At 38.9% G+C, this 13801-nt stretch overlaps 1 protein-coding gene across 8 annotated transcripts in view; it reads left to right on the forward strand.

Annotated features, from left to right (window-relative positions):
- The window catches only part of rerea (arginine-glutamic acid dipeptide (RE) repeats a), a 121464-nt gene that overhangs the window by 79983 nt on the left and 27680 nt on the right, over positions 1-13801 (forward strand). For 6 of the 8 annotated variants that reach the window (XM_067528557.1, XM_067528558.1, XM_067528560.1 and 3 more), the window contains exons 6-10: positions 1271-1375; positions 7029-7077; positions 7731-7855; positions 10234-10333; positions 11041-11139. In XM_067528557.1, the coding sequence (XP_067384658.1) occupies positions 1271-1375; positions 7029-7077; positions 7731-7855; positions 10234-10333; positions 11041-11139 (478 nt within the window). Of the gene's footprint in view, positions 1-1270; positions 1376-3948; positions 4253-7028; positions 7078-7730; positions 7856-10233; positions 10334-11040; positions 11140-13801 lie in introns of those variants that run through there. The other 2 variants (XM_067528563.1, XM_067528562.1) reach the window with 2 other exon arrangements.

Below are 13801 nucleotides of genomic sequence, written 5' to 3' on the forward strand. Positions count from 1 at the left end.
GTATGCAAGATGCTGTGTAGGCATGAAAATTATTTATTGAACTCTTTATTTGTTTATTTATTACCATATGAATTTTAAAAAATCTATGGGGGTAATTAATGTAAGATAAGTATATACTTTGGTAAAAAGTAGATTTTATTGTCAACATGCTACTGCTGTTATACCAATAATTAATTCTTCAGTTAAATACTGTTGTTGCATACTCGAACAGACAAGTGCCTAACGCCATCTGTTTTTACTCACATAGCAAAATACTTGGCTAACTTGAACGGATTTCAGCAAACAGACTTAAAGTAACTTTCAGAAGTAAAACAAATATACAGTATCTTGCCTTCCTGCTTTCAGTAGGTGCAAAATAGCTCATAAGACAAAAGGTGCAAAGCCATAAATGAGACACGCATGCTTCTTTACATCAACTGATTGATTGGATCTGCAATAACTCCCCCGTATTCACACCGTCAGAACATAAGCCATTAATTAAAACAAAGTCTGTGCTTCATGTCAGGAGAAAGGCATGCAGGCTTAATTATTTTCATGTTCTGAAATCATATTCTATGTTCATTCTGTGTTTCTGTCTTTTCGCCCACCCATCCTTCTTCTCTTGCTTCCCCTTTTCTGTAATGAAAAACAACTGTGAACAGCACAGCAGTGGGCAGTCAGAGCCATGTCTCCTAGAAACCACTGATTTCAGGGGAAATTAGTTGCAACTTCTCCTACACTGAGTAGCCTTTGAATTGAATTATTCTCAAGGATTTAGATAAATAGGAGGGAATTCCAGTCAAATGCTGTAATGCCACAGCTCTCCGAAGACAGCTCTCCTTAGCGCCCTTTAATCTTTTCAGGGGGAGGAAGATACTTTTTATTTGGCAGTCTGCCCTGCTTCATATGTCTGAGATGTCTGTTATTTTGATACAGCCAGACACCGGGGTCCTGGAAACAGGAAATGGTATCAAGATGTTGTCAGAGCCTTGGCCTTCTTAGCTCAGTGTGGGGTACTCGTGTTGCAAGGGAGACAAACGGACTGTATTCCTGTCCAGGTCTCTGTGGTGTCTGTCTCCTACACCTCAGCTGCTTACAGGTTCAATAGCAAGAGTTTGTTATCTCCCAGCAGAGTCACAAGACACTGACAGACATTAGATATCTGCTGTTTTATTTGTCACCTCTAAGAGTTGATCAATTCAAGAAATTCTAATTAGGGCTAGAGGCTACTATGGTATCACTTTGTCATGCTGCTGTTTTTGTATAATAAAACCTGTCCTCTCTCCCACAGGGGGAAATGCAACATTTCTCATTTCTCTGACATTTTTGCTGCCAGGGAGTTCAAAGCCCGCATCGACTCCTTTTTCTATATCCTCGGATATAACCCAGAGACCAGGTGAGGAGCTTTTGGTCCAGTCAAATTTACCTCCAAAGTACCTTTTTCAAATATTGCACTGGAGGCAGAATACAAACCTAAGACAGCAATAAACTGGTATTTTCTTGATCAACAAATCTGATTATTTTCTCAATCTGTAGTTCTATATTTTTTTGACAGCAAATGGTGGAAAAAAACAATCAGAGTTTCTCCGACCCAAAGAGACATTGCAAATTGTGAACAAATGATCACATTAGAATAGTCAAAGATTAGTGTTCTGTTAGTGATTTCATCAAATTGTTTTAGCGCTAATATCAAAGGGGAAAATTGCCAATATATTCATATAATACAGCTACATGAGAGGAGATATTGGTGTGTTGATTTAGTAATATCACAATATTAACTATTTATTTAAGGCTTAATCGGATTCAATATTTAAAGCACCAATAGGCACATTGAATTTTAACTACAAATGTTATAATATTTGATTTTTACAGACGCAGTTGAAGTTCTACAAAAATGTATGGAACTTTTTTAGGACAGGGCATGTATGTAAAAGTCACACTGCTTCGCCGCTTTTTTAGCATCGGTTTGCTAAATTATACTGTCAGTGTATTATTGCTAACAATTGTTACCAATATTACAACCCCAATTCAAAAAAAGTTGGGAGGATGTGTAAAATGTAAATAAAGTCTGAGACATTTTACCATTTCATGGAAAATATTAGCTCATTTTGAATTTGATGGCAGCAGCACATCTAAAAAAAAAAGTAGGAACAGGCAACAAAAGGCTGGAAAAGTAGGTGATTAGTAATTGAATTTTTTAAAAATGGAGGAGCATTCAGGTGAATCAAAATTTTAAATTGTTTTTGCAATCCATGGACATTGTGTCCTGTGGATTAAAGAGGAAAGGAACCATCCATCTTGTTATCAGCAGGCAATTCATAAGCCTATATTTTTGATGGCATGAGGATGCATTAATGACTATAGTGTGGGCAGCTTACACATCTGGAAAGGCACCATCATGCTGAAAAGTACATAGAGGTTTTAGAGCAACATATGCTCCCATCCAGAAAGTGTCTCTTTCAGGGAAGGCCTTGCATATTTAAGCAAGACAATGCTAAACCACTTACTGCATCCATCACAACAGCATGGCTTTAGAGGAGAAGAATCTGAGTACTGAACTGAACTGCCTGCAATTCAGATCTTTTGTCAACACATTTGGCTCATTATACAAGTCCAGCAACAAAGGGCCTGGACTGTTGAGCAGCTATAATACTGCATCAGGCACCAATAAGCACACTCCTCTCCTAATAGTCCAGCAACTGATCTCCTCACTGCGCCGATGTTTACAGACAGTTGTTAAAAGAAGAGGGGATGCTACACAATGGTAAACATCATCCTCTTCCAACTTTTTTGAGATGTGTTGCTGCCATCAAATTCAAAATGAGCTATTATTTTCCATGAAATGGTAAAATGTCTCAGTTTAAATATCTGATGTGTTGTTTATGTTCTATTGTCAGTCAAATATGGGTTGATGAGATTTGCAAATCATTGCATTGTTTTTGTATTTACATTTTACAAATGAATTGGGGTTGTATTTTTATTTGGATACGTTACAATAGGAAAAACATAAGTGTGCATAATACAGTTAAAGATGACTGAATTACCTTTAGTCATTCCCATTTTGGGTTCCTGGTATTGTGGGTGTTTGTTCACTGTCACTGCTATCATCAGCACTTGTGCTTTTCCTGGATTAAATTAATGCCAACATTATACTAATAGTAATAATATACTAGTTTTGAGTTATCAGTGCTGTTCCTGTTTAATTCATGTATTTACTGACACTAAGGTCAGCCTCATTCACTTAGTGCCACTGTTGTGCTGCCAGTATTGATGTGGTTAAAGGTTGGTTAGAGATTAAGGTGATCACTGTTAAAGCTGGTCCACTGGCAGCATTGTGAAAGCCATGTTACTAATCTCCGTTGAGCGTAGTAACATAGTTTGACAGGTAGAGATGGCACATATTGGTATTATAAGTATTTTGTTTAAATGCAAAGGCAGATGACATTTAAGTGCCGTTTTGTTGTGGTAGATGAGGTGGTTTATATCAAAACATCCATTTTATATTTTTAAAAATCTATTTACATTTACATTTTTATATGACTTATATCTGTTAATTTGCTGCTGTACTATTTATGTTTTACATAGCTGCTTCTCCATGTTGGCTCAAATATTCTCAAATGTAAATAATGGCTTACAAGACTGGTGGGGTATGTTTGTTGATTATTACACATGATGAGCTGCTGGAGTCATTTAAAAGCTCCAGCAACACGGGAGAAACCATCATTGTTATTAACCAGTTGTGGTTTTTGGATTGTCTCACGTGTTGCAGCGGCAGTCCGTGTTATTGGCACTCAGGGTTGCCAGTTGGGAACCCCCTCCTCCATGGCCCTGTTCATTCTTCCGCTCCCCCTCCCTCCCTGCCTGCCTTCTCTCCTCCGCTCGTTTGGTATTCTGAGCGGGTTGTCTGCAGCCTTGCAAGTTCCCTGTTGTTTATTATGGCGCAGACATAAAGGGGAGATGGATTCCGTATCCTGCATGTGTGTCTGTCTGCCACCGTGTGTGTATCTGTTCGTGTGTGCTTGTGTGAGGTCGCGGCACATGCTCAGTAGTGTCTGTAGAGGAGCGCCAGAGCTTGCGACGCTGTACGTGCAGGCTGAGGTCACAGCACAAGCTCAGTGAATACCTCTCCGTAGCGAATGCGTGGTTCTCCATTTTGAGCACCTAGAAATAGGTGGGAGAGGGGAGTTGATTGGAACGAGCATTATACACACAGTGTCACCACCCAACCTTAGGGCTCGATGTCAGAAATGGACGATTTATTCAGTCCCCGGAGGTAGGTTTGCGATCATATTGTCGTGCTTTCTCGTACCGTTATTAGTTGCTGCGCGAGTGCTGGCTTGGTATTCCTGCTGTCTGACTAAATTGTGTGATGTTCGCAAGCTTTCCGCCTCACTGACATTATTTTAACCGGGGGAGATTGGAAGCACGATAACATTTTGTCAGAAGCCGGAGACCTGAATGCTGTTGAACATACGAGCTGTCACTGCAGATCACATACCGTTACGCGTTTGCGCTAACGTTACCATAATGGAAATACTGTTGTATCACACTTTAGTATTACGTTATCAGCCATGTCCGGACAAATGCATGGTGTTTGCGATGCATGTGCACATATTCAACTGATAAATGCGCACCCAGCATGGTTACATGACTGTAATAAGAGCCGAAGAGACTACCCCGGCTCCATTTTACTGTTCCTGTTTACAGTCGGGATGACATGGCGTTCTGGAGCAATGCTGGGGTGCACACAAAGCTCCACCGGCTCTGCCACCTCTCCAACCCACGTTCATGTGAATACGCTGCTAATCGTTGTACTTAAATACCATGAAGTTGGGTCTGTTTTTGCTGTGCTGCAATTATGTCAGTGTGCCACAGACGCGCGCTCTGATTGGCTGAAATTGATGGAGGGGGCGGGGTGATGCTTGATTGCATACACAAAGTTGACCAGACTGTCACGTTGCTGTTTGGCTTTAATAAGAAACTTTTAAATTCCGTGACAAGATTATGTGATAATTTTGAGTTGGATCTGAACTTATGTGTAACAAATGGCACATCTCACGTTGTTTATTGCTGCACAACAGCTTATTGGAGGGAGGGGGTGGGGGGGGGTGATATTACGAGTCACAGTATTATAACTAATACAACAGCCAGATAATACTTCATTTAGTGGAAATGACAACACGAATTTTGGAGCAATTTATTTTTCACATTTATCTACATAAATTTGAATAGTACTTTTGCAGGGTCAATAGTGTTTCTTATGTAATATATAAACATCCCAATGTTCTCCCATGCTTTTAATTGTAATTGTTCAGTAGGCTGTTATGTTCACCTACTGTCTTTAGGGAAACTCCTGGGAGCTTCCTGCTGCAGTGCATCCTTATTCTGCCTCCTCTCTCAGGACCTGTGCTTCATTCCATCTGAATGTCAACCATCTGCTCTCAGGATTTAACTGTGTAAAATATGGCTTTCTTCAGACATACTGTTCTTATTCTGGTGCACAGGTCCTCATTTGTCATCCTTACAGCCTCCTGTCAAACGTGCCGCATACCTGGCCGACTGCACATTGTCAGGAACACTTTTGTAGAACTTTCCCTCAGTAGGAACACAGGCCAGATTCATACTTTCTCAGTATTTTTAAGCTTTTTTTAGTTTTTAGACAACATGCACAAATTTGTTGTAACCATTCATCACTGTACATATAGTAGTATAACTGTATATAAATATGTTCAAGTTCAAGCTTTTTAAATCTCATAAAGCCAAAGTACTAGCTATTAGCTAGTTTTGCATTACTCAATTTAACTGTTTCAGAAGTTGTTGTCAAATAATGACACAAGAACATTAGTGTAAATAAGGACTCAGGTATTAGGAGAGTGTCATAAAATTAAAAAAAAAAAAATAATAATTTGAAGTGCAAGCACAATAACAAACATTTATGTTTTATTGCTTAGAATTTTGCCAAATTGTGATTGCATGTGGTTTGTCTTATCTGCTAAGGATGTTTGTAATAAAAATTTAACGAGTAAGTATTTCAACATGTTCTGGAGCAGCACACTGTCCTGGCGGGTCTGGGGTCATTTATCATAGCTGAAATACAGTTTTTGGCCTCTGCTGATATCATCTGTGCCAATGCTACTGTCAGCCATAGTTTAAAAGAGTATGGATTACCCCATCTAATCAATCTCTTTGGTCTGAGAGAAGGACGAGAAAGTCTGTTAAAGAAGAGTGAGGAAAGTGGGGTCAATTATGTATTCGTCATAAGGTTTTGTAGTTTGAGGACTGTGAAGAGACTAGAGGGCTGTGACTGCTCAGGTTTCCTACAGGTCTACATGATGGAGTGCAAGCTTCTCTGGGTGCAAATCACGCTGACAGATTCTGGGCTGCCCCACACTCTGCTGTATGAAAATCTGTGCTGTTACCTAGGCAACAGAGGGAAAGGCTTTTCAAAAGGAACATCTTGTCATTCTCTTTAATCCACTGCAGCTGGAGATTCGGAACACTATTATTAAAGTGTAGTTGCTATGGCTACCAGCATTTGTACCAGCAGTTCTCGGCCTGCATACCCAGAGCCTGCTCCCTCATCTCCTCCTCCCTTCTTTTCCTCCTCCCTTTTTTAGGGGATTCAGTTTTATTGCTATATCCACAATATCAGCCCTGCAAATGTGCTTTGCTCAGCTCGACTGAAATGTATTTCTCTGAAATCTTTATTGGCTTTTTAGGGAGAAAAAACAAAAAAAACAATATACTATTCTCGCCTGATGTGGCAGTTGAAACAATACACAATAGTAGAGACATTGTCCCTTTGGTCTCTATTTGATCTCGTCCCAGTCATGAACTGCTAGTGCTTCTCATTTTGTTATTTCCCTTCTTTGAAGCTTCAGTCAGTCACAGTATCCACCTGTGACTTTTGTGTAGTTGTTTAGGTAATTCAACAGATACAACGCTGACAGATTTACTCCAGCTAGCCTTGAGATGCGGCCAAATATGTATTTTTTTCTTGTTGTTTCACTAATTTGTTCAATCTGATCTCTCTCTCTTTTCTTTTTTAGGCGGCTAAACAGCACTCAAGGGGAAATCCGAGTGGGACCCAGTCACCAAGTAAGTAACTGGACAATGTACACAACACCGAGTAGTTGACTTGACAGAGTTTTCTACTGTTGGTGAAAGTTTTAAAACCCCTTCCTATTTAGGGGAAAAAATTGCACTCTTAGTAACAAATTGTCTCATACATCTGTGGATTTTTTCATGCAGTAAGCTAAAATACAACAACTCTGTACCACCTAGATAAAAGTTCATCTCATTTTGTGTATCGTTTGTCACTTAAGAAAATAAACTGAGATGCAACATGTTATCAGCCTAAGTCTTCACCAAAACCAGCTTTACCACAGTTTTACCCCAATAGTTTAGGCTGCTTATATGAACAAGATTGTTCGCTGCAATGTTGTTTCCACAAAATGGATAATTGTCTAAAATCATGTACTTTAAGTAAGTGTAAAAAATAATACATCATCACATTGAACAGGACTGTCAGTCAGAGCTGCGGCAAGGACAGAAATTCATGTGAGCAGGGCACTTAAGTAGTGCTTTAACATTTTAAATCTTTGTGACTGTAACTTGTCCCCATTCCCCGCTGCCACCACTCATCCGCATAGTAAAAAGTCAGTGACAGGGGATTTAAAGCTGATATTCTGCTTCGTGCTATTTGTAGTGTGACACCATATGTCCCTTTCCTTCTCTCTGGGCCCAATTAGGCCAAGCTTCCAGAGCTGCAGCCTTTCCCCTCTCCTGGTGGCCAGGCCGTGACTGAAAATGAGGAGCTGGTTTGGATGCCAGGGGTCAATGACTGTGACCTTCTCATGTACCTTAGAGCTGCAAGGTGAGCGCAGACTTGGCGGTGCTGTAAGCTCTAACCTGCTAGAAAGCTATCATCAAATAGGTTAAAGTTGACCGATATTTGTGTAGCTGCCATTAATTCAGTCCATAAAAATTCATATATTACAGTGTCATCATTGAGAGTATTCACATTTACAGTAAACACCTACATAGGAGCTTTAGTTTGCTACCATTAACCTGTTTTTTAAACACAAGATCAGTAGTGCCAAACTGATTTCTTCTTGTCTTGAGTGGTATTTTAATGCTACTTATTAATGTTACACTTCATCAGGTGTGGTTTCATAGGATGAAATCATTCAATCATCTGTGCTCCTTGTAATTGTTGTTGTTGTGAAAATGATGTGTTAACAGGTTGCTGTGCTATGTTGTAGTAAGTGGCTGGAGTGTAACTAATCACAAGCTGTCACTGTTATACACAGTGCTGTAAACATTTCACTGAAGTCTGTTCTATAAAAATGTTTTTTTTTTATGCATACAAGTACTTTATAGACCTGTGTATTAGTGCATTTGTGCGGGTTACAACTCTAAATTTTATAGCCCTGCTCAGAAAAGTTCTTTTAAGCAGCATAAGTATACATGCGAGAACATCAAATTATCTTTTTAATTAATTTATTTTTTTATTATCAACATACCACGTCATGGACTGTAGTGTAGTTAAATGCAAGATGAATATTGCTATAAGCGTCATAACTAATGAGAAATTAGACTTAGTTTATTGTATAATGGGGAAGGAGCAATTAGAGGTTTCTTGTGTGATTTATTATTTTATGTTACTGTCTCAATTAAAATTATTAATTGTTTGATCTATACAATATTAGATATTTGAATATTGAAAATGCCCCTCACAGTATGCTAGAACCCAGCACATGTCTTGTTTTGTCTGATCTACTGTCCAAATTGCCAAATTATTTCAATGTAATTTTCACTTACTTTTACTTAATCAGTGTTTCCCTTTACAATAGTACAGGCATGGATGCCTTAGTGATGCTATGTTCATGGCCAATCCGGTTCTTTTTGACATCTCATGCATAGGTACGAAGGGGTCTCAAAGCCCTTCTTGTTGATGTTCAGCCCAAAATTTCACTGCCACTACATTCGCTTTTTCTCACACGAAGAATGAGAACCAGCCATTCACTGTAGGTGGACTTTTTCATCTTACTAAAGGCCATATGATTTTTCCACTGCTGTTGTTAAATGCAGTCATTAATTTGCCCCTCCTCTTCAGTTCTGTGAAAGCTGAAAGAGTAGCAGTAGAATGACATAGCTGGTTTCCAAAATCCGGGTAGGGGATTAGGGAAACCGGGTTTCCTCACATAGATTTCTGTTGGAGAACACACATTGTGTTGCCATGTATATGTGTAACTAGGTTTCTAATCAGCTTTCTCCAACTGCACATCTGCATAACAAAAGGCTGCACGTAGAAACACAGCTGAGGGAAAGACTAAATAAATAAATTCTGACTGAATAATTAAATTCAGACAGTTCCTGTTGTGGATAAGCTGCATCTGTTTCCCCTTTTTATCCTTTCTCTCTCCTGTGCTGTCACTCTGTTGTGAGACAAACTCACACACACAAAACAGAAAGAAAAGTGACAAAGCAGGGTTTTCTGTCACTATACAGGCACCAGGCTTTCAAAATAAGTCAGAGGTGGAGGAGAAATCCAGTTACTTTTCTGCCGCATATATACGTGGATTTCCAGTAACTAGTTTTCTTTATGTGCATTTAAACAGCATTCCCCAACTACCCAAGAAACCTGATTTCTCTTGAGTAACCGGGTACTTCAGTGCATGTAAATGCAGTCATAGTGATTGAATGAAAAGAGGCAGTGGTGTTAGTAAGAAGAAATCCATAAATTAGAGAAACCAAAAGTTCTTTTCCAATTGTTACACAGAAACACAAATAAAACACATCTCTTCAGTCTGCTTCTCCGAGGCACCTTTGCTCTACAGGTGTGTGTGTGTTGCCCATGGTCAGATGCATGCACACACCTGAAACTGGATGCATGTAATCTTTGAGTGAGGCACCCCAGTGAGTCTTCCTAACTTTGTTTAATACTCACTTTGTTTTACTTGACCCTTACATCGAATTTATCCAACATAAACCAAAGTGCAGCCAAAAAAATAAATAAAAAAGAATAAAAAATGTTGCCACCATGCCTTGTCACCATGTCAACACTTTTTAGCATTGGTAAATAAGGGTGAAATCTATGAAGATGCTTGTCATCACCTCAGCTTTGCCTATGAGTCATGGTTGAAAAAAAATGCATGAATGCTAAGTCACTGAAGTGATCTCATAGCAGTTCAGTGGCTGCAGGTGTTTGTGGCCTTTTCATAGTTGATGTGATCTGTGTTGTGTCGGCAGGAGCATGGCTGCCTTTGCAGGGATGTGTGACGGAGGCTCAACAGAAGACGGGTGTCTAGCAGCTTCTAGAGACGACACTACATTAAACGCACTTAACACTGTAAGTAGCTATGAAAGTCTAACACACATCAAATGTACATAAGAGGAATAACGCTGATCCATTTCAGTTTTACTGTGTTTGAGTTACAAGTATCACATTGTTACTGTAGCTATTGTGCAGCTCTTTAGTGATTGGCAATGATAAGGGCTCTGAGCCAGTAGAGTAGGCCCCTTTAGTAAACCCAGCCTCAGAGGCTTACAATACATTAGGCATAATGAGAGATTTGTCCATCACATTGACAATGAATACTGAGGAATCAAGCACACGAAAGACATTAGAATCATCATAAACAGGGCATTTATATTCTGACTTATAAACTGGAAAATTAACATAGCAGGCAGGTCATTGTCTCTTGACCTTCCTCTATTTGCAATTCCAATGAGTAATGCTTGTTTATTCTCAGAGGAAGAGCTCTGCCACTGCCTGTTTCACCCAAGTAAATGTGACATAGGGCTTAAAGCTGAACAGCATTTCTCTTTGTCAATGTGTTGGCACAACATTTCCTCTGATGCTTTGACTTTGAGATTTCTAGTAAAAAAACATTTGTTGCATATCAAGCACAACAAAATATGTCAGTACAGTTGTAAATATTCTCTAGATCTTACTGTGAACTAAATAAGCACATCACTAAAATAACCTTTTACTCTATCCATATCTTTTTATATAATCAGAATTCTGTTGATGTATATTTGGGGACTTTTCCACAGCTTCATGAGAGCAGCTATGATGCAGGCAAGGCTCTCCAGCGCCTGGTTAAGAAGCCGGTACCCAAACTGATAGAGAAGTGCTGGTCTGAGGATGAAGTGGTAGGAGAACCATCTCTTTTACTTTGGAAATGCGTTCACATAAAGCCTGTTTGATAAATAATCATTTGAATGATACAATTTGCATACGCCAAAAAGTGATCTTTTATTCTTTCACTGCATCCTGTAGTTTTCTCTCTGTTGAGACATCAAGAATGTCTCGAGTTTCTTGATGTCTTGATTTTTATGTGGATCCCTGCTGTCTGTCAGAGCTGGGTTTGTGTCTTTAGAGGGAGCCATTGAGAAAGAGTTAACACTAGGCTCTTGGCCCCATCTCCCAAGGCTCAAGAGCAGCTGCATCCTGTTTATCACCCACAGAATAAATCTTAAGCTTGAAAGTCTAAAAGGCATTGAGGATTGAGGGGCAGTTATGTTAGCCTCCATTTGAATTGAGATGTGAATTTCACCACAGCTGTTCATGGAATGAAATCAGAAAATAGCAGCCCTTCTCCCTGATCAAACAATACATCATGAGCAAAGAGAAAGCACAGGATGACACTGTATCAAAACAACTGAGATCTGTGGGTTTGGCCTTGATGCCTTATGACACACTGCACTACATATTTGTATACCCACTTGCTTAGATAGCAAGATAACAGTACTCGCTGTTCTCACTGTGGATCTTCAAGTCTTTTGTCTTAGCTTTTCGTCCTCCTGGGTGAATCATAATTTTTGCTTATTATATAATAATATTATTTTATATTATATTTTAATGCTGAAGCATTGTTTTTTTTAATTTGTTTATGCTTTGAATCCAGCAGCTCAGATCCAGTCTAAGTGAATAATTATTTCTGTCTTGTAATTAATCACGATAGGCAAATTTGAATAAAGCCAGAGAGAATGGCACGACCTTAGCGAGTCACAAAAAATAAAGTCAGTGATCTCTTTGTGGAGTAGTTAGGACTTTGCCTTTATTTGTGCATGCTTGGTGGTGCTAAGCTAAACTGCTTTGTAAAGATGATTAGTGCAGGAAAGACATTTGAATGGTGACCACACTCCACCACAAAAGTTATACTACACACCACTTGTCAAAGAAGCAAAGCAGTGGCTCAACATTAGAAGCTGTAAATAACTAAATTCAGATCAAAAGGTAGTCACTTCAGTAATTAGTTTTTATAGCAGCTATTATTTAAATAATTATTGGAATTTTAAAGGATTATTGTACTCAGTGAAATTTAATTACACAATACAGCTTAAACTGAATTTTTTAATTGGTACTGATATGTGGAGGTTTCCTAAAATTCTGTAGCAACATAATAGCCCATTGTAACTTCAGTTCATGCTGTAATCTATTTTAATGTGGAGGCTTTACATTTGTTTTCTATAAAGCAATGTAAGTAAGATACTGAGAAGATTTTGCTCTCTGGTGGACAAACTATTTAATGGAGACACTTTCTAAATTTCTTTAAACCTTGTTTTTTTTTTTTTTTGTTTTTTTTTGCAGCTGTATAAATTGAGTGAAATTTCAGAATGCACCTAAAATGCACTATATCCTTTTATAGGTGAACTTAATTTGACCTTCTCTAAACTTTTAAATGTATGTGTCCAACTGTTTAATGTTTCAGTACTTATTGAATAAGATTCTGTTCTCTAACAAGGTGATTAAACATTACTTTCATGATATCACACATGATATCAAAATATCACTGCTTGTTTACATATTACATAAATTTTACCCGAATGTTGAATATCCCTAATTTTTTGTGAGTAGTGTATATATAAGTGTATATATAATAAGTAAGCTAGTGATTAATAATGTACTGTATTGCCCAGGCTGAATTATCGGTCTAGCTTTTCACCACAGTATAGCAACATGTATACAAAATTACAGATTATACTATATATGGACCTGTCTTCCACAGTCAATTTACATCACAATTACAATAATTTGACATGAATTATTATTATTCATTATGTAACTGAAGTGGAGTTGTCAGCAACTCGGCAACCATGTCTAGTAGCTGGTATGTTTTGTGTTTGCGGGTGCTTGCGGTCAGCAGGCCATCTGTGCTCCTCCTGCCCCACCATGTCTACAGCCTGGGGAGGTTGCACCTTCACTCTGGCTGGCCAAGGACAAATCTCTTAGTGATCTGATAAGCAGTTGTGCCTTTTCAGCCTTGCTGCTTTGAGGGACAGGTGTAAATGTAGCCCCAACCTTGATGCACAGAAATCAGCCCTGCTGCTCCTCATTTATTCATCACCCTTCTCTCTGCCTTTCGTCTCCTTTTGCTCTCCCCCTTCCATTTCATCCCCCCAGGACTAGCTTCATTATTCCTGCCTGCTCTTTTTTTCACCCTACCCCTGTATTCTTTTAGAGATGTGAATAAAAGTGACAGTGGGGGCAGCTGAAATGACAGAATCAGCCTTTCTGTAGGGACACTTGTCACCCTTCCCTCCCCCACATGACTTATCTTGCCCCCCCCCACACCACCTCTCCTCTCTCTGACTCCAGCTGCGGCCACATAACACATAATAATGGACCTCATCTAAATTCTTCTACTCTAGAAAAATGTTTAGAATTTCTCCCAAAGAAAGATGAGACTGCTAACATTGTAATTTCCATTTCCATGTTTCACTAATGATCTATAGTCATTATCTATGATATTATAAAAGTTAAATATTTTATCAGAAACGTTCACAGCACAGTCAAACGTTCCTTGTAGCC

The sequence above is a fragment of the Channa argus genome, chromosome 13, assembly GCF_033026475.1.
Source record: "Channa argus isolate prfri chromosome 13, Channa argus male v1.0, whole genome shotgun sequence".
Lineage (NCBI taxonomy): Eukaryota > Metazoa > Chordata > Actinopteri > Anabantiformes > Channidae > Channa > Channa argus.